The 21801-nt window shown below is 39.5% G+C and overlaps 2 protein-coding genes across 10 annotated transcripts in view; one reads left to right on the forward strand and one right to left on the reverse strand.

The window, feature by feature from the left end:
* Positions 1 to 15751, reverse strand: part of SESN1 (sestrin 1) — a 109249-nt gene extending 93498 nt beyond the window's left edge. The window contains exon 1 of the mRNA XM_038001038.2: positions 14700 to 15751. Coding sequence (XP_037856966.1) covers positions 14700 to 14978 — 279 coding nt within the window. The 5' untranslated portion in view covers positions 14979 to 15751. The remainder of the gene's footprint in view (positions 1 to 14699) is intronic.
* Positions 15752 to 16120: 369 nt separating this feature from the next.
* CEP57L1 (centrosomal protein 57 like 1) overlaps positions 16121 to 21801 on the forward strand; it is a 64027-nt gene continuing 58346 nt past the window's right edge. For 7 of the 9 annotated variants that reach the window (XM_008007396.3, XM_073022396.1, XM_038001041.2 and 4 more), the window contains exon 1: positions 16121 to 16479. The gene's annotated coding sequence lies outside the window, so the exon portion shown is untranslated. The remainder of the gene's footprint in view (positions 16480 to 21801) is intronic. The other 2 variants (XM_073022395.1, XM_073022398.1) reach the window with 2 other exon arrangements.

Genomic DNA, 21801 nt, shown 5'->3' on the forward strand with positions numbered 1-21801 from the left:
AAAATGCCTCAACAATTATGTTGGTTCAGGTACCCAGTTCAAATTGAGTAATTGCTGAACATTATATAACTTAGGTGAGTTCGCTTTTTAAGAAATCAAGATTAAAATGTTACAATTTAAGTAGATAAATGCTGAATTATGAAAGGGATACAAAAATGTAGTTTTCTACATTGTTTAAACACAATCCTTTATGATTCTAATAATTTTCCATAACAACTGAATAAAAGAATAAGTTGAATATGAAGTATGTATGGGCATACAAATGGGACAGTGATTTCTGTATGAGCTCAGTGTAATTATACAACCTAGGCTTGATTTCTAAAGACAATTGAGGTCCCTTTTCTTTTTAGCTATAAACAACTTGCTGTATGACATGTAATGCAAAACCGTATTTTGGGAGATTTCAAACATTTATAATCCACAGGAAAAATACTCAACACGCCTACACTATTTTTTCAAGCCCACAGTAGTGCAGTCTTTCAGCTATAAAGCCAGAAGCCAGTTATAAAACCAGTACTTTTCCACTAGAGTTACTTGTGGGGTGGGGAAGGGGACGTTCAGCACTGCAAACGTTAGGGTCTAAAATAAGATCATTGCAAGGAGTCACTACAACACTTGCACTGCCAGCACTGTCATGGCAACAATGAACTAGCTAGGAGAATGCTCTTTTAACATTCAAAGCTAATCTTGAGTCTATTGCTCATGGAAATATACCAAATTTTCTTTTAGGTAGTGCATTAAAGAAATCATCTTACTAGGAATCACTTAATATAAAAATAAGCCTTTTATACACCATATTTCCAGGATCAGAGTCCACAGACTCCTTGCAATCAGGCAACTTTTATAATGACAACATAACGAAAATTATACACCACAGTGAAACATGAAGATTCAGTAGGGTTCAAATGCAATTTAAACACAGGTCAAGGTTTAAATAAGGATTTGATATGCAACTTAGTAACATCTAAGAATGTGGTTTCCCCTAGAAACAACAAAGTTTTAAGTTTTACCTTGAAGGAAAATAATTTGGGAAAGCAAGTAATATATTTTCACTGTTAGGAATCTTTTTTTTTTTTTTTTTTTGAGACGGAGTCTCGCTCTGTCACCCAGGTTGGAGTGCAGTGGCCGGATCTCAGCTCACTGCAAGTTCCGCCTCCTGGGTTTACGCCATTCTCCTGCCTCAGCCTCCTGTGTGGCTGGGACTACAGGCGCCCGCCACCTCGCCCGGCTAGTTTTTTGTATTTTTTAGTAGAGACGGGGTTTCACCGTGTTAGCCAGGATGGTCTCGATCTCCTGACCTTGTGATCCGCCCGTCTCGGCCTCCCAAAGCGCTGGGATTACAGGCTTGAGCCACCGCGCCCAGCCTAGGAATCTTAACATTAAATTTTTAATTCAGATAATGAGGTATAATGTTGGAAAGCACAGACTCATGAGTCTCACAGACTGGGTTTTACACCTGACTCCTCCTCTTACAGATTGAGCATCCCTAATCCAAAAATCCCAAATCCCAAATGTTCCAAAGTCTGAAACATTTTGAGAACTGACACGACACCCCAAGTAGAAAAATTCCACATACAAGTACTTAATACAAACTATTTCATGCACAAAATTATTCAAAATATTGCATAAAAATTACCTTCAGATTATGTGATAAGGTATATATGAAAGATACATTTTGTGTTTAGATTTGGGTTACATTCCCAAGATATCTCATTATACATAAGCAAATATTCCAAAACAAAAAAAAAAAAATTTGAAATCTGAAACATTTCTGGTCCCAAGTATTTTGTTTTGTTTTGTTTTGAAACAGGGCCTCCCTCTGTTGCCCAGGTTGGAGTGCAGTGGTGCAATCTTGACTTACTGCAGCCTTGACCTCCTGGGCTGAAGCAATACTCCCACCTTAGCCTCCCAAGTAGCTGGGACCACAGGCATGCACCACGATGCCCAGCTAATGTTTATATTTTTTGTAGAGATTAGGTCTCACTATGTTGCCCAAGCAGGTGTTGAATTCTGGGCTCAAGCAATCCACCAAAATCCTGGGAACACAAGTGTGAGCCGTGATGCCCAGCCTGGTCTTAAGCATTTTGGATAAGACATATTCAACTTGTATTAGCTATGACAACTTGGGCAAGTTTTTAACCCATCTGGGCCTTGTTTTTTCTTGACAGATAAAATGGAAATAAAAATATCTACCCACACAATGTTGTGAAAGTTGAATGAATTATTACATGAAAAGGGCTAAGGGTTAGCTGTGGCATACAGAATGCCTTTTCTTCTTATTTTCAAAAGCATACAGACTGCTAATGGCGTTTTAAGACAACCTGATTCCAATCCCATGGCACATCTGAAAGCAGAAAGGAAAGTCTGGTGCCACCTCTGCCCCTCTCCTCCCATCCACCCCAACTCACAGAAGATAAAAGAGGCAGGCATGGGAGCTCAGAAGGAGCCCCAAAGACACCTGCCACGTATTACCAAGCAAATTCAACCCTTGTTTAGTTACTTTCTTCTAAATTATATCAAACTGTCTGATAGAGAAAGCACTGTTTTGAAGACTTTCTGCTTAATATATCAAGCTCCCATTGGGGGAAGCACAGTAGAAACACTGATAGGGCAGCTCTAATGTCCTCATTAGACCCTCAAGGAAAGAAACTTCTGTAGTAGATAACTTGCTTGGAGTACTAGACATGAATCAACCAGAAGCAGAGTATTTGGTTGCTTACTGGCAATACCAGCATACAAACAATCACTTACTTTTCTATATTATGTGTCCCTGAAGACATGCTGAAAGTTAAATGTTTATAAGTAGAATAAGAGACTAACACAGTGTAAGGGAAATCCAGTTCCCAGAGAGCTAAAACAGTATTTATAAAATCCTTATAGTTCCTAGAGGCATTATTTCCCCTAGGACCAATGAACCTTCAAAGTAGTTTAAAACTTTCTCAGTTGCTTGGAGACTTGGGAGACTCTAAGGGCAAATAGTGCTAGAGGGCTCAACTTCCTATCTCCTCCCCTAGAGGAAGGAGGCAGAATAGAATACTAAGTACTCACATTCACTGAGCGCTTACTGGGTTCCAGTAAGCATTGCTCATAACTCTGTAAGGGAACTGAGGCTTAAGGAGGTTATGTAACTTGCCCAGTCACACAGTTTGGCAGAGCAGGACTTAAACTCGGTCTGACTAACTTCACAGCCCATGGTCTTGACCATTATCCTCCAATGCTGTCCAGGTACTGAAGCACAAGCTTTGGCTGTGGGCCTCTCCATGTGCACTTGATTACCCGGATGACCCATGCAGCTGCCTCCCTGCAACTCCTCCCTGCTGGTGCCATGCTGGCATACCAGAATGATGCTGGCCTCCAATGAAGGGCTGGTTGCTCCAGATCTGCTGTCACTTTGGGCAACTACTAACACTTACACTGGGGCAGTGGTACCCTATGACACAATGTATTAAAATAGAATTTAATGTACAAAAGACAATTAGGGATTTTCAATACATGTGGATACAAAGTGCAGGATGTATGAAAGTCAAAGACATAAAAATCAAGTCTATTTCTAAACTAATGGCAGTTTCAAGTTTGATTCATTAGATGGAAGACCTAGATCAAATTCATCATTATCATCATCATCATCACCATCATCAATATTTGTTGTGCACTTACTATGTGTTAGGCTTACTTCTACATGCTTTACATGTTCAAATAATTCTCAAACCCACTGTATGAAGTATTATTATTCTCATTTTACAGATAAGTAAACAAAGGTTCAAAGAGTTTATTCATAGTTAAATTTGTACAGTATACTAAAGTTTACAAAATACTTTACCAATGTCATCTCTTAATTTTTAGAACCATACCACAAGGGAGATAATAAAATGTCAATTACTAGATGAGGAAACTGAGACTGTAGAGGTTAATTTATTCATGAGCACATGGCTGGTAAGAAAATTCAACATATCTTTATACCATTCTGAAGTAAGATCTCTAGTCAAAGTGAGACTCTGGATATTTAGAATGGATGGTCAGGAAATAAAGTAAACCAGAAATAAAAAGGTTTTTTTGTTTTTTAAAGTATGACCTTTATTAAACTTAAGTGAAGTATATATAGCCTTTTCTTTCCCATGTCAAAAAATAGATAAGCATAGGGTTTGGCAGATAGTAGAAAAACACACACATACAAACCTAATGAATGAAACGAGAAGAAATGATTCATTAGGTTCAATAGTAAAATTTACATTGTCTCAATAAAATTTCAATTTTTCATACTCATAATGTCTGTCATCAACAAAGGTCATATGTTATAGTTTAAGTCAGTCAATGTATACATTAACTTGTTAAATGAGAAAGTAGATACATCTTAATTTGAGATATAATCACTATCAATGACTTTTGAGAGATCTTACACTGTGAGAAAACCTGTCTCCCTAACATTTAAATCACTTTTTACTTTTGAAAGGCTTCTCTTAAATATGTCCTTCAGTACCATTGAACGTATCACTCTACCACTATTTTGCAAGGCTCAGTCTTTATCACATGATTGGAAGAATTTCTTGCTGTGTTTAGGCTATGAATAGCATTTGAAAAATTACTCAGTTATAATTATAGACAGCTAACACCTGCCAACTAGCTAGAAAATGAAATCATGTAAAATTTAAAGACAAGTGTGCAGTGCTTGTCAAACACAGAGGTATCAAAACAGTAAACGCTCACTTTTAGTAAGGTAAAGTAAGATTCTAATTAGACTTTACTAAACATTACACATAAAATTAATAAATTATTCTAGCCATATGGTTAATATTTTAAGGCATATATATTTGCCAGCTTGTCAATTTAAACAACTTTTAAGTTAAAATACTAAATGAATACTGTTCACTAAATGAATATTCAATTCACTAATGTATATTCACTAATGTATATTCAATAAATGATTACATATACATATTAAAGTTTATTTGGGTAGTATAAACCACAAAGCTCATGTCATAAATTTTTTTCCCTTTAGTATTGTTTAAAAGCTTAGGAATTAGGCCGGGCACGGTGGCTCATGCCTGTCATCCTAGCACTTTGGGAGGCCGAGACAGGCGGGTCACTTGAGGTCAGGGGTTGGAAACCAGCCTGGCCAACATGGTGAAATCTCATCTCTACTAAAAATATAGCCAGGCGTCGTGGCAGGCGCCTGTAATCCCAGCCACTTGGGAGGCTGAGGCAGGAGAATCGCTTGAACCTTGAGGTGGAGGCTGCAATGAGCTGAAATCACGCCACTGCAATCCAGCCTGGGCAACAAGAGCAAAAGTCTCAAAAAAAAAAAAAAAAAAAAAAAAAAGAAAACAAAACAAACAAATGAAAAATAAATAAAAGCTTAGGAATTGTCCTAAGGTGATTTTATAATAAATAAAAGAATTTACAATTCTAGGAAGACCTTCTCTAACTTTTAAAATTAAAAATAAGGTAATATTTATGTAAAATATAAAGCTAAAAGTATCTAGTTTTTCCAAGGTAATTCCCTATTTCATTACAATCTATCAGATTTCTTTACATGAGAAGGCAGATAATTATTGTGTTGCCAAATTTAACATGAATTTTTTTTGTTACAAACTCAAGGTTGTTTTTAATCTATCTATTTCAAAAGTGTGCCACAAACTGTGAGTCTACTCGTAATAGACAGATTTTAATAATACCAACTGGGAAAATCTAACAAATGCTCCTAATAGTCATTCTACAGAAACTCTCAAAGTATCTCCAGTGAAAAAAGCACTTTTAAAAAAACATGCATCTTTTAAAGTTTTTTTTTCTTCTATACACTAACTTTATGGTACATGGATGTTTATTGACACTGGCTTAACTTGGTGTAGCAACCAACAGGAAAAAAAAACAAGCATAAAAATAATGTTCCCAAAGTGTGACTATCTAGCGAAGGTTTTCATACCTAAATTTCTAGTCTGTCAATGCCCCAGAAATACAATCACCGGCCGGTTGCGGTGGCTCATGCCTGTAAATCCCAGCACTTTGGGAGGCCGAGGCAGGCGGATCACAAGGTGAGGAGATCCAGACGATCCCGGCTATCGTGGTGAAATCCCGTCTCTATTAAAAATACAAAAAATTAGCTGGGCGTGGTGGTGGGCGCCTGTAATCCCAGCTACTCGGGAGGCTGAGGCAGGAGAATGGCGTAAACCCGGGAGGCGGAGCTTTCAGTGAGCCGAGATCGTGCCACTGCACTCCAACCTGGGCTACAGAGCGAGACTCCGTCACATACACACACACACACACACACACACACACACACACACACACACACAAAGAAATACAGTCACCAAATATTGTGAAGAATCCTTGAAATCTGATTTCCTGAGTATACTGTTCCAGCCTAGTTAAAGTACTAGGTAATTCCTTAAGGTCATTTGAAATCTTTCTCACTTAATGTAGTAAATGTGAGCTAGAAACAATGTGTCAAAGTAAACCCTATTTTCCACTAACTTCTATTTAAAATTTTAGATATTTTACTATGGTGTGAAAAAATAAACTGATATGAGAAATTCTGACAAAGTAGACATTAGAATTGGTGGCAAAGCTTGCTTGGTGCTGATGTACTTCTAGCAGCACTTTCTCCTTCTAAGCATTTTAAGCATGCTGCCCTCCCTGACCAGCATCAACTCTGTTCTTCTACAAATTCTAAGATTTTTCTCTCATGTCTATGGTTCCTTCCAGTCCATGCTAATTTGCTACAACATAAACACTGCCTATTTTTAAATTAGAAAATTCTTCATGATTAACACATAACCCGAAGTAGTGCCCATTTTATCAAAATTTTAAGTGATTAAGAATCCTGTATTAGGCTGGGCGCGACGGCTCACACCTGTAATCTCAGCACTTTAGGAAGCCGCGGCAGGCAGATCACTTAAGGTCAGGAGTTCAAGACCAGCCTGGCCAACACGGTGAAACCCCATCTCTACTAAAAACTAGCCGGGTGTGTCTAGTTTTTAGTGTAATTTTTAGTTTTAGTGTAGTTTTTAGTGTAATTTTTAATTTTTTTTGTAATTTAGTGTAATTTAGTCTACATTTTTTGTAATTTAGTGTCGTTTTTAGTGTAATTTTTAGTGTAATTTTAGTGTAGTTTTTAGTGTAATTACATGCCTGTAATCCCAGCTTCTCGGAAGGCTGAGGCAGGGAGAATTGCTTGAACCTGGGAGGTGGAGGTTGCAGTGAGCCAAGATAATGCCACTGCACTCCAGTGTGGGCAACAGAGTGAAACTCCATTTCAAAAAAAAAAAAAGAATCCTTTATTATACCCACGATTCCACAGCTACTTTCTGTCAGACCAAAGTTTCAACAATCCTTAAGTTAGCAGTTTGAATTATTAATTTATTACCTATTCAAATGGTAAAAAGATATTCTGCAAATTTCTAATGGCTTATCAAAAGAAAAATAAATATAACTCTAAACAAAAACAACAGCACACCTATTTTCTAATTCTTTTACTTCATAAATGGTCTGCACATACAGCACTTTAAGGCCACAAAGTGTTGAAAATGAGAAAAAAATTCTAATTAAGCCATTGTTTTAGAGGATCCTTCATGATGTCATGAACCCATGACCTTAAAGTAAAATTTACTATGCAAGTGTTTAACATCTTTGTACAAAATACTGTATCCCATTTGTAAACAAAATAACTATGTAAGAAAAATACCTTTTAAATGAATCAGTTTTTTTTCATGTTAGAGGTCACTGGGGGCACTGCAACAGGAATAAAATAGATAAAATTGGGCAGGGCACAGTGGCTCATGCCCGTAATCCTAGCACTTTCGGAGGCCGAGGCGGGTGGATCGCAAGGTCAGGAGTTCGAGACCAGCCTGTCCAACATGGTGTAACCCCGTCTCTACTAAAAACTAGCCAGGTGTGGTGGCGCCCACCTGTAATCCCAGCTACTCAGGAGGCTGAGGCAGGAGAATCGCTTGAACCCGGGAGGCAGAGGTTGCAGTGAGCCAAGATCGCGCCACTGCGCTACATGGGCGACAGAGAGAGACTGCATCTCAAAAAATAAAATAAAATAAAATAAAATAGATGAAATCTGAAAACATAACAGTATTGTTGTTAATTTTGATCTTTCTGAAGAGTCAAAACATAGGACAAGATGTATTTATATATTATAAAGAAGACACTGAGTATACATAGTACAGATATGATTCCTACTGTAAGTCAGAAAGTTAAAAAAGATTGGCTCTGTCTTCAAACAATTTAGAAAAACAAAGTTAAAGATTTGCCTTCAATTTCTTCACATTCTTTATCCAAAGGACAGAAAACCTGAGAATAAAGAATATTCTCTGAGCCTCAAAAGCAAGGAAGGAAAGCGGTCAAAGACAGGAATGAGAGGAGGCACTGAGAAGTAAGCCACAAGGCTTTCTGAGGGAAAGGGATCAAGTTCTCAATGTATCAATAAAATAAGAAAGGCCAGAAAATAGTGGTATGGAAGAGAGAAGCTTAGTGTAAATATTGAAAGAGGACTCTCATATTTGCTGTGATATCTAAGAGTCAGCAGTGAATGTTTGACAAGCACTACCTTAGACTTTTGGCTCTCACTAAATGGCAGTTAAAAAAAAAAATCAAAACAAAACAATCATTTAAAAAGACCAAATCTGCTTCTAGAATGTCTCCAATCTGTTATGTTATATTTTATAGCCCCACTATAAATGAATTAAGTATGCTTCTAATCAGATCCAAATTATAAATAGACCAAGTGATATATTATCTAGTTAGATACACATGCAGTTTTAATGGAAGCCTGTAATTAGGCCTGACTGCCTTCTGTCCTGCTTCTACTCATCAAGAAATTTGCTGTTCAAGTGATGGGGTGGGGGGTGGGGGTGGTGGTCTCCTGGTCCTTAGGGGTTGAATGCTGATTAGTCCAAACCAAAAATAGAAATGCCCAATTTCCTCATCAATGACTGGCTTAGAAAAGGGCATGTGACCCAATCCCAGTCAATAGAAACTGAGAGGAAGTCTGCTAGAGGGTTTCTGGGAAAGCTTTTCTTCCCTGAGAGAGAGACACTGGGAAGAAATTCTTTTCTTAGCTGCAGATAGTCATGTCTGCACATGGTGCCTGGAATAGCTTGCTGTAGGAATGGAGACATCACTTGCTATGCTAGGAAAGGAGAAGAAAAAAAGAAAGCAGACAAGTAATGTAGTTGAGCCAATGAATCAATCAAGCTTGGAACTGCCAACCTCCAGATTTATTATGTGAAATAATAAACTTATTGTTAGATCTTCAATCTATTTATTACTCTATTGGATACCAACTAGATACTGCAACTCCAACTGTAGCTCTAACAGCTACAAACATGCCTCATACCCAACAATGAAAATTTTATTTCTCCTGGGGGGGCGTGTAATAATCACTTTACTAAATGAAAGCCTCCTCTACCCCACTTACCAAAGATAAGTATTTTGTTGCTTATTCTAAATTTTCTATCTTAAGCCAATTTACTTTCAGACAGTATTGATTGCTGGCAAACTTATGAAAATATGATCAAATGATCATTCTTGGAAAAGTACTTGGCCATTCTGGATACGCCTCAAAATCTTTTGATACATATGTGCTCTCATATTTTCCTCCTTAATTACATGTATCATCATGACTATAGTTCACCAGTAGACTATATTAGTAAAGTGGGCCAGTATTAATACTCTCATTCCTTTATTTAGAGAATCCAGAGTATCAAAAGGTGTAATTCTTCTTAAGTTTCTTTAAAAACCCAATATAAATAAAGCCTTGGATGAGACTAGAAAACTTTCTTCAAAAGCAGGAAACAACACTTACTGATCTTCAAGTCCCAAGAACAGTGCCTGTCTGGCCCAGCATATTTCTCAAAAATGTCAATATATTTAAACATGTTGATGTGGAATCAATAAATCGAGAACTGGGGTATAAACAAAAGATGCTATCTCTCAATGTGTCATTTTTTTTTGTTTTAAAATAGATTTAGCTCCTTGGAATTGAATCCATTCTACTACCTTGTCACCATTTCTCCCCTGCCAACTATAGCCCTCCGAGCTGACCTACAGCAATTCAGGGCCTTGAGGAGCAACTACAGAAACTGCCTATGCACCGCAGCTTTTGCTGCTTTACTAATGAATAACAGAAAGCATTACGGAGTGCTACATTTGAATTAATATTTGCTTTCTCATGCGAGGCTGAAGCTAAAATGGTAGGCAGTGAAGCTGGAGAGGTAAAGCCAGATAATGCTGGGTACTATGTGACATAGAAGTTTAAATTCAATTCTATTCTAAAGGGGTTTTGCCAGTAAAGTTACATAGATTTTCATTTTAGATAAATGGCTCTACAGCTATGTGGAGGAGAGATATAAAAGTGGAGGGTGAGTTTAATCTGGAGAAGTGAGAGATAGCAATGACAGAACTAGAAGAGTGGTATAGGGGGCAGAAATTCATTTAGGAGCTATTTCTACTTGGATATCTCACAGACAACTTAAACTCAACATATCTAAAACAACATTCATTTTTCCCCTAAATTGACCCCCTGCCACTCTTTTGTCTCAGAAAACAACTGCACAATTCACCAAGTACCTCAAGCCAGAAACTTCAGAGCCATGCTTAATTTTGTTATTTTCCTCATCTTCTAAATCCAACTAAATACTAAATCCTGTGGTTTCTAACTCCTTGATATCTACCAGACCCATTTTAATTTTTTCCACTCCCTCCTGCCCTACCTCACATCCTAGTCTGCTAGCACTTTTGTCATAGGCTACTAGGACAACCTCCCAACTGATGTCACACATCCACTTTTGACCATGGAAATCCATTCTCTAGAGTGATCCTTCTGACGCACTATCAATCACTACACTACCTTGCTCAAAATCCCCCAGTGGCTTCCATTATTTCTATGATAAAGTCCATAACCCTTAACATAGCCTACAAGCCCCTCTGGGGTCTGGTTTCTGCCTAGTAATAGTAGGCATACCTAACATTAACTGAGCATTCCTTATATGCTAGGCACTGTGCTATGCTTTGCAAACATCATTTATTTTATTCTCACAGCAACATTATGAGGCAGGAATCATAAGCATCATGCTCATTTTGCAGATGAGGAAACTGAATCAAGGAGAGATTATGTAACTTATTCAGAGTTGTAGAGCTAATAAAGTACAGTCCCACACTGTGTAATATTTCAGCTGATGACAGACCCCGCATATACAACAGTGGTCTCATAAGATTACACACTTGACCCTTAAACACCAAGGGGGTTAGGGGGCCAACCCTCCACACAGTTGAAAATCTGTGTATAACTTTTGACTCCCTCCAAACTTAGCCAACAATAGTCTACTGTTGACTGGAAACCTTACTGATAATATAAATAGTCCATTAACACATATTTTGTATGTTACACATATTATATACTGTATTCTTACAATAAAATAAGCTAGAGAAAAGAAAATGTTATTAAGAAAATCATAATGCAGAGATCATATATTTATCATTCATTAAGTGGACGTGGATAATCATAAAGATCTTCATTCTTATGGTCTTCAGTTTGAGTACACTGATGAGGAGGATCAAGAGGAGGGGTTGGTCATGTTATCTCAGGGGTGATAGAGGTGGAATAGGCAGAATAAGAGGAAGAAAAGGCAGGCACACTCAAGTGTAACTTTTGTTTGTTTATTTGAAACAGGGTTTTGCTCTGTCACCAGAGGGCTGGAGGGCAATGACACAATCATAGCTCACTGCAACCTCGAACTCTTGGGCTCAAGAGATCCTCCTGCCTCAGCCTCCTGAGTAGCTGGTTCTACAGGTGTGCTCCACTGCACCCAGCTAATTTTTTTTTCTTAACTTTTTGTGGAGATGGGTCTTGCTATGTTGTTCAAGCTGGTCTCCAACTCCTAATCTCAGAAGATCTTTCCACCTCAGCCTTCCAAAGTGCTGGGATTACAGGTGTGAGCCACCCCACCCAACTTAGTATAACTTCTATTGAAAAAACAATCTTCCTATAAGTGGACTCATGCAGTTCAAACCTATGCTGTTCAAGGGTCAATTGTAATTTTATATTATTACTCTACCTTTTCTATATTTAGATACACAAATACTTATCATTGTATTACAATTGCTAAAGTGTATTCAGTTCAGTGACATGCTGTACAGGTTTGTAGCCTAGAAACAACAGGCTATATACCACATAGCTTTGGTGTGTAGTAGGCTATACCATCTAGGTTTGTGTGATTTCACCCTATGATATTCACACAAATATGATACCACCTAATGATGCATTTCTCAGAGTGTATCAATGTCATTAAGTGACACATGACAGTATCGGAGCCAGGTCTGCCAAACTCCAGAGTATGTCCTCTTAAGCTATTCATGCCACCCTCAAACTGTCTGCCCCAGCCATATTGCATTACTTTCAGCTCCTAGAACTCATTTGCTCTCCTTGTCATGAGGCCTTCATACATACTGTTCCCTATGTCTGGAATGTCCCCTCACACATCTCACCTTTACATGGATAATATTTATTCATTCATCATGTCTTTGCTTAAATGTCATTGCCTCAGGAAAGCTTTCCCTTACTATCTAAAATTAAATTTTTTATTTGTTTACTTCTTTATGGTCTGTTTCCCTTTGGTATAATGTCAAAATTGTTACCACTGGTCCTCAGTTCTCAGAATGACATTCAGCAGGGGTTCAATAAACATTTGTTGTAAAACTGTATGCATAAATGAATGATGCTGGGTGGAAACTCCCTAAATTGAAAACGTCATCTATTCAGACTACTGATGAAAAACAGAAAGAAGGAAAGTATAAATTTGTTCATCCACTGGATATTTATTTAGTAGCTTCCAGGTCCCAGCCAATACTCTTAAGAACTCACAGCCTTCCTATGGGAGACAGACACATAAGCATGTGCTTATAACACAATATAAGTAAAGTGCCTGTTATAATTGTACAATAGATGCAGAGATGCAAAAAAAGAGTATGTCTATAGGGAACCTTCCCAGGAAAGGAAATTCTTGAGTCCTTTTGCAGGATGAATGAGTCTTGAAATATATATCGCATAGTCTATGTATTTCACTTATGAAAGGGAGAGGAGCATCTACTATATATACCAGAGCACTTTACGTCTCATTTGATTCTCACAAGAGCTCTGTGTTGTTATTCCCATTTTACAGACGTGGAAATTCAAGCTAAGAAAGGTCAAGGAATTTGCCCAAGGTTACAGGTAAGGACATTAGTAAAGGAGCGGAATTTGAGCCCAACTCTGACTCCAGTATCCATGTATTTATCATTATATTGAAATCCTCTGACACTATACTCCCCAGAGCCTGGTCACTTTTATTTTCAATATAACTCTTAACAAAATCAGTTATCTGGTTTCCCATTCTAATATAAATTAAGCAGCAAAATGAAAGATCAGGAAGAGACCAAAGTCAAGTATCCTGATGGCAAAGGAAACAAGAGAAAAACTATAAAAATTACACACAAAAAATATAAAAACTACTGGATCATATAGTCAGTCCTCCACCCTTTGCTGCACAACAATACTTGATACGCTTAATGATGACCCCATTATGGACAAAAATGGTTGTTATAGCCACTACAGTCTAGAAGATAGAGAAGTAACTTTCTGTGTTTCAAAGGGTAAACTTCAGTTACCTAGTATATTAATTCCTCTCTGGTAACTCTGAATTGTAACAATTGTTTCCAAAGTGTTAGTGAGAAGGAATATCCCAAGATCTTAAATAGAGTCTTCATTTTGTGGATATTATTTTTCTGTTGCTTTAAACTAAATTCAAGCCAGTATATAAAAACTGTCAATTTTAACTTACATAGTTACCCAAGTACATTTTAAATTTTAAGAACCTCTCATACATGACTTGGGACAACACATGTAGATTGAGAAATGTAAAGATTGACAAGCATATATAAGGTGTTACTGAATATTCTCAATATCTAAAAACTTTTTTTAAAAAAAAGTCTTCTCACACACCTTGTAATAAAACAAGATAAATTATGAAAAAAATGGAGGAAAAACTATAATATTTTTAACCTGCTGCACTCATATCTTAAATAGCTACACATGTGAAAAAGAAACAATTCAGGCAAACACAGAGAAAGCTGGTTGAGCAATTTGCCATAAAAGTGTTTCTATCAAATACCCCACCTGGGTCCACCTTTTCAACATGAAGATGTTAGCTTTTTTAAGAGAGCTTTTTATTATTTATATAATTCTCTTCTGGAAAAAAGAGAGGTTGCATTTAAAGAACACATCCTGGTTTGTTTTGTTTTTAAAAATAAGAGAAAATTGTTCCACCAATTATATTGAACAGGCTGACTAGGAAACATTTAATATCCTTTATCATTTTAGAGGCTTTTAAATGTGAGCCTTTCCACTCAGAACACTGTGACAATGTGAAAAAACACACTGGCTACATTTCCCAACAACATGTAAAAAGAAATATAAGGAAAAACAAGTATTTACTTGGAATTAACTGTAGTTTTCATATATTCTTCCAGGAGCAAAGCAGTTTCTGCCTAAAACTCTCTAGAAAAACGCTACTTGTTTACTTACAGAACACTCTAATTTAAAGATGTAAACTCATAATCAAAGTTTACATAACAACTTAATAGAAACAAACACAACGTGAACAATTGCAAATAAAATTTCACTGTACTAGGGAGACAGTTGTATTTAAAATGCTCTTCCTTACCTGGATGCTTTTCAGAATAAACTCACTTTTCTCTCTTACATCTTTGAAGGGACACCTCTTAGAAAGCATAAGCAGATGAGCAAGTAGCTTATTCAACCCATCCGAAGACTCGGTATTTGAAAGCCCGTCTGATGGACGATGAGGTGTTTCTTTCACCGAACGAAGACACTCGCTTTTCCTCAAAATGGTTTGCCTAATGTTTTCCAGTGCTGTCTCTCTAGTAGTTGAATCTCTACTGCACAGTCCATCCCATCTCACTTCATTCTCTCCTTCAGCCATGACAATAGTTTTTCCTTTGCGGTCTTCAGTTACCTTTCAGCATGCCCCCCAAAATCACTCTGTGTTTTTAAAATGAAAAATGTAAAAATAAAATCAGAGAAATCAAATCGTCATGAAAACACACATATGGGTAACATTTGGAACCACTGGTGTCTTCAGCCGATCTACAAGCTAGATCACCCTCTCACCCTCTCCTTGTACACTAAAGGGCAGTCTTCTTTCTGGAAAACAAAAGTTGGAAAGTTGCAACCTTGCAGCGCTGGCTTTGGTGGACGCAGAATTTCGGGGAAGCGTTCTCCTCCGTCTCGCGGGGTCAGCGGATATCCTCACGTTGTGGAGCTGTCAAATCCGTGCTCTGCCCCAAAAGGCTGGTAACAGTTGAACGCCCTCCAGCCATTCGGGGCTTTTTTGTCTGTGCAGCCACCGGGTTCTCTCGAGCTTTCCCACCCCGCCCCTCCTCCGACACCAGTCCCCGCCCTCCGCAGCTCCTCCCAGCGCCTCAGCAGCCGGCCGGGCGCCGGCAGGGAAGGCTCGCTGAACCCTGGCCCACTGGCCGCAGCGGCCGGAGGCTTTGGCGCTGCTGGAGGGCGGCAGTCTCGGGAAGCCGCTGTCTCGGCGGGCGGCGGTGAAAAAGAGCGTCCCCAGCCCCGCCAATTCCGGACCCCCGGGAAGACGCTACTTCTCCGATCCCTGCACCCTCGCCCACCACCGCCGAGCCAGAGGGCATAGGGCGGCCCTGGCAATCCTCGAGCGCAGGGCTGGGCCGCGGAGCTGGCGGGGCGGCGGGCCCCAAGGCGCAAAGCCCGCCCTTCGCCCAGCCCCATCGGTGGGGATCAGCCCAGAGGGCGGGAGCAGGGAGGGGAGACGGGGTCCTCACCCCCAGCCCCTCCCCTTTCTCCGCCTGGCACAAACCGGGAGCCACCCCGGCCCCAGCGCCTTCTTCCCCGCCCAGGCAGACGCGACCCGCCGAGGCAAAGCCATTGGAAAAAGCCCCGCCCTCTGGCAGGCTATCTCCGGACCCCCAGTGCGCCGCGCGCGGCTGCCAACCGCTGCCGGCTGCTACGCATGCGTGACTTAGAACAGGGCACAAGCGCCTTCGGAGGCTCTAAGCTTGCGCCCTGGGGCGGTTTCTGTTCCCGGATGTTTGGAGTGTGTCCTAGAGAAGGGGAAGGAAAAAGTAAGGCGTAGAAGTACACTGAGACTTCGTCACACACAAAACAAGCACGACAAAGAAAAAGGGCGCAAAGGGACTCCTGGACGAAATTGAGTCTACATTTAAGATCACCGTAAAAGTAGTGACGGCCTCTTTATTACTCCGAATCCCAGATTTAAGTCGGTGGGACGTCTTCGCGTTGACTTGTGGGGAATGTAGTTTTGATGCTGCCGGCGCGTTTTGTTTGCGACAGAAACTACAATCCCCAGGGGCCTCCGCGACGTCGCCTGTGACTGCCCGCGAACCAACGGTTAGCGGTGGCAGGGGCTGACTGAGAGCGTCTGCTTGGTAAGCACTGTAGGCTGGGTTGTCACCTTTCCTTGACAGGGTTTTTCCTTCCTCCATTTCCTCTGGGATTTTGGAGACGAAGCCATCTAGGGTGGCCTCCCTTTGTCCAAGGATTTTTCCAGTGGCTTGCGTGGCAAGGACTAGTCCAGCTGCCCAAGCGCGGGGTGTGGTGGGTGAGGCGAGGATTTAGGGATCCTGATCCCGAGGGTCGCAGGGAGCGGCCTAAGTAAGGCCAAGAAGGAAGGATGCTGTGGAAACTGGAGCTTCGGGCTGCTGCTTCTGCTTCCACCCTTTTCTGTGGGCAGGCGCGGGATGGATTTGGAATCTCTGCGCATTTGCACCTTCGTTTGCCTTTGCTTAGGGATGTTCTGGGCTTTATTTGCTTTTAGAAAGTCATTATTTGAGAAAAGTCGAGGTTTGAACGGCCATCAGTGGACTGATAATCGGTGTAGATTTTAATTCTTTACGTTGCAGAATTGCATTACATTAAATTCTAAAACTTTCATCTTGCTAGGCACTGAATATACAACAATGAGAAAGACAGTCTTATCCAGTTAAGAGGAACCAGTTGTTAGACATACAGTTACAATACTATATGATATCACTGGGATGCCTAGAAGGAGATCACTTAGCCCAGTCTTGGAAAGCCAGGGAAATCTTCATCCCAGGGGAAATGAAGATCAAAAGAACAGCATATGCTAAGGCCCAGAGCGAGAGATAGGGTACTTTCAGGAAACGTCAGTAAGCCGAATCATACATACTTGGCGGTGTGGGGTGGGAAAGGAAGGGTGCTTTTTGTGTATTGATGTACTTTGAAGCTACAAAGAGACAGATATTGTGAATTCTTTACATTGTTTCTGTAAGTGAGCTATTTTTGAATAGATGCATAGTTCTGATGAATTGGTCGAATTTCAAAAGCCTGTTACATTCTAACACTTCTAGTTTGAATCCGAATTTTAAAAAGGGAATAACTTATGAGTGTGATTGAGAAAACAAAACAAAACCATTCCGTTTTTATCTCCTTTTTGGGATGATCATCTTCTATCCAGTCCATAAAGGGTAGGGTAGTTTCTTAAGGCTGGGTGCCTTTTTATGCCGTAGTTAAATATGATCTCATGTGTACCCATGGCTTCACCAACACTTATGACTCTCAAATGAATAGCTCCATTCAGCTTCACCTCTCAGCTTTCACATATCTATCTCTTGGATATTTCTTTTTGGATATCTCAAAAGCATCTCAAACTCAACATTCCTAAAATCAAATGCATAGTTATCTCTTACAAATCTGATTCTTTTTCAGTGTTCCTTATTTCAGCAAAGGACACTACCATCCATCTGCTTGTGAAAATTTGCAAGCTAAACATTATTCTTTATTTCTTCTTGCCCTCCATACTTTTATGGCTAAATTATTACCAAGTTCTGCCAATCTTATCTCCCAAAATATCCTTCAAATATATTTTTCTCTCCACCTGTCTTCAAACTGCGGTAATCTCTCAAGACCGCAACAGTAGCAATTATTCACAATGACCCTCCTCCATTAGTTCTCCATTATAGCTACCAGAATGATTTTTTTGAAACTGCAGATCTGATCAGATTTTCTCTTGGTTAAAACTATTCAATGGTGTCCTGCTACTGTTAAAATAAAGGCAAAACTCCTTTATAAAGCCTGACATCATCTGGTACTCTTTCAGACTCACTTCATATACTGCTCTCCACATCAACCATACAGACCATTTTTCACTCATTGGTTCTCATATTCCGTTTCACCCACGCATTTACTCAACAAATCTCTGTTGAGTCCCTTTTATATAACAGTACATTGAGGATACAGCACTGACCACAATATATAAAAATTCCTACTGTCATAGAGCTTACATTCTACTGAGAAGAGATAGTAAATAAATATGTAAAACATTTAGTAAATGAAATGAAGACAAATGCAGTGGAGAATAAAACAACTGGGAAGGGGAATGGGGAGTGTCAGGATGTGAGGGGCTAGGTTTACTTTTAAATAAAGTGGTTAGAAAAGACCTAATCCAGAAGGGGACAATTGAGGAGATATGAAGTAGAGGAGAGAATAAACCATATAGATGCCTGGGCAAATAGCATTCTAATGAAGAGAGTTAGTGCAAAGGCCTCGGGCAGGAGCCTGAGTGCACATTTGAGAAACAGCAAGAAGGCTAGTGTGGCTGGAGCACAATGAGTACAAAGAGAATAACATGAGGTCACAGAGAAAGGAAGTAATGGTGGGAGAACATGTACGTGACTGAAAGGACTAACGTTTTTAATTGAGTTGGGAAAGCATTGGAGAGTTTTGTGCAGATGAGGGCATGATCTGACTTTTTAAAAATGACTACTTTTCTTTCTCTCTCTCTCTTTCTTTTTCTCTCTCTCTTCGATGGAGTTTTGCTCTTGTTGCCCAGGCTGCAGTGCAATGGCACAATCTTGGCTCACTGCAACCTCCACCTCCCAAGTTTAAGCAATTCTTCATCCTTGGCCTCCCAAGTAGCTGGGATTACAGGCATGCACCACCATACCTGGCTAATTTTGTATTTTTAGTAGAGATAGGGTTTCACCATGTTGGTCAGGCTGGTCTCGAATTCCTGACCTCAAGTGATCCACCCACCTCAGCCTTGCAAAGTGCTGGATTACAGACATGAGCCATCCTGCCTGGCCTCTTTCTTTTTGCCTGAGGCAGAGTCTCACTGTGTCACCCAGGCTGCAGTGAAGTCATAGCTCACTGCATCCTTGAACTCCTGGGCTCAAGTAATCCTCCCAACTCAGTTGCCCAGGTAGTTGGACATGTACCAACATGCCCAGCTAATTTTGTATTTTTTCCTTTTTTTTTTTTTAACTGAAATTACATAAAAGTGGAGATAATTTTTGTCTTTTTGTAGAGACAGGGTCTCACTGTGTTGCCCAGGCTGGTCTTGAACTCCTCAAGTGATTGCCTCAAGCGATCCTCCTGCCTCTGCCTCCAAAAGTGCTGGGATTAGAGGCAGACGCCACTGCAACTGGCCTGAAGTGAATATTTCTTTTAAATTGTGTTGAGCATAGACCATGGGGAAGCAAGAGTAGAAACAGAGAGACTGGTTAGGAAACTAAAGTAATAATCCAGGTGAGAGAATCTGGATACGTTTTGATAGTATAACCAACAGATTTTGCTGACAGATTGTGTGAGAGTAAGAGTCAAAAATGACTTCAAAGTTTCTAACCTGAGCAACTAGAATGGAGGAAGTGCCATTTACTGTTACGGGAAAGTCTGCAGATTTATGAATGGGAGAGAGAGGAAAGGTTGGTATTTTAGCTTGGCCATGTTAAGTTTGAGATGCCTCTAAGAAACTCACATTGAGATGTGGAAGTGGAGGAGGCAGTTGAATAAATGAGTCCAGAAGTGAGGAGAAAGATCTGGCAATAGATATAATTTTGGGTTTTATAGTAGTGTTTAGATAGCAGTTGTTGATATCACCAAAAGAGATATTCCATGGAGTTTGGGTGGATTTGGAGTTCTCTGCAAAGGTGACTGTGAAGGAGCAGCCAGTGAACAGAGGAAAACCCACTGTTCAGTAGGTGTCCTAGAAGCGAAATGAAGAAAGTGATTAAGGAGGAAGGAAAAATAAGTTATGTTAAATGTTGCTGTAGGTCAAATGAGATGAGGATTCATAATTGACCACTACATTTAGCAACATGGAGGTCATAGGGATCTTGATAAGAAACTTTTGGTGGAGTAAACGTGAAACTCCGTCTCTACTAAAAGTACAAAAATTAGCCAGGCATGATGGCGCATGCCTGTAATCCCAACTACTCAGGATGCTGAGGCAGGAGAATCGCCTGAGCCCGGGAGGCAGACGGGCCGGAGGTTGCAGTGAGCCAAGATCGCACCACTGCACTCCAGACTGGGTGACAGAGTATGACTCTGTCTCAGGAAAAAAAAAAAAAGTCTGCTTTTTTTGCTGCAATGTATAAATAGATGTTATGGAATTTAGAAGAACTTCTTTAGGTCAGTAAATATTCAAGTTACATTTTAGAAGAGTAATTAATTAGGAAACAGATATTGAGAGGTTTTGCTAACTTTGGCCATGGACCATGGAATCATACAGTATGTTGCCTTTTAGACTGGCGCCTTTACTTAGCAATGTGCATTTATAGTTATTTTATGTCTTTAGATGTATGGCTTGAGAGCTCATTTGTTTTTATCACTGAAAAATAATCCATTGTATGGATATATTACAGTTTACAGTTTGCTTATTCACCTTTTGAAGGACATCTTAGTTGCTTCCAGTTTTCATCAATTATGAATAAAGTGTCCTAAAAATTTATGTGCAGGCTTTTTCTGGGCATAAGTTTTTAACTCATCTAGGAATATGATTGCTGGTAACCCTTTGTTTAGCTTTGTAAGAAACTCACAGCTGTTTTTCAAAGCAGCAGTACCATTTTCTATTTCCCACCAATGAATGAGAGTTCCTGTTGTGCCCCATCTTTGCCAGGATTTGGTGGTGTTAGTGTTTTGGATTTTAGCTGCTCTGATAGGTATGTAATGGTATCTCATTATTGTTTTAATTGGTGATTCCCCAATGACATATGTTGAGCATCTTTTCATGTGCCTATTTGCTGCCTATATATCATGTTTGGTGAGGTGTCTGTTCAGATTTTTTGTCCATTTAAAAATTATTATTACTGTTGAATGTTTTTGTTTTTTAGAGGCAGGGTCTCGCTGTGTCACCCAGGTTGGAGAGCAGTGGTGATATCATAGCTCACTGTAACCTCAAACCCCTTGGCTCAAGCAGTCCTGCCTAAGCCTCCAAAGTAGCTGGAACTACAGGGATGCACCTCCATGCCCAGCTTACTGTTGAGTTTTAAGAGTGCTTTGTATATTTTGGACACACAAGTCCTATATCAGATCTGCATTTTGCAAATATTTTCTGCAAGTCTGTGGCTTGTCTTTTCATTCTCTTAATAGTGTCTTTTGCAAAGCAGAAAATTTTAATTTTAGTGAAGTCCAGCTTTCATGTATCATGCTTTCGGTGTTGCAGCTAAAAAGTCATTGCCATACCCAAGGTCATTTAGATTTTCTCCTGTCTTCCAGAGCTTTGTGTTTTGTGTATAGGTTTATGATCCATTTTTTAGTCATTTTTTTTTTTGTAAAAGGTGTAAGGTCTGTGCTTACATTTTTATTTTTATTAATAAAGTTTCTGCTGGATCTGAAATTATTTTGATCAATAATATTAAAAGGTAAAAAACTTTTTTTAAAGACCATCGTACTGAATCTGTACAACTATATTGGTACCATTCTTCAAAACTGTTCCTTGAGAGAGAGACCTG

This window comes from Chlorocebus sabaeus, chromosome 13, assembly GCF_047675955.1.
Source record: "Chlorocebus sabaeus isolate Y175 chromosome 13, mChlSab1.0.hap1, whole genome shotgun sequence".
In the NCBI taxonomy this organism is placed as follows: Eukaryota; Metazoa; Chordata; class Mammalia; order Primates; family Cercopithecidae; genus Chlorocebus; species Chlorocebus sabaeus.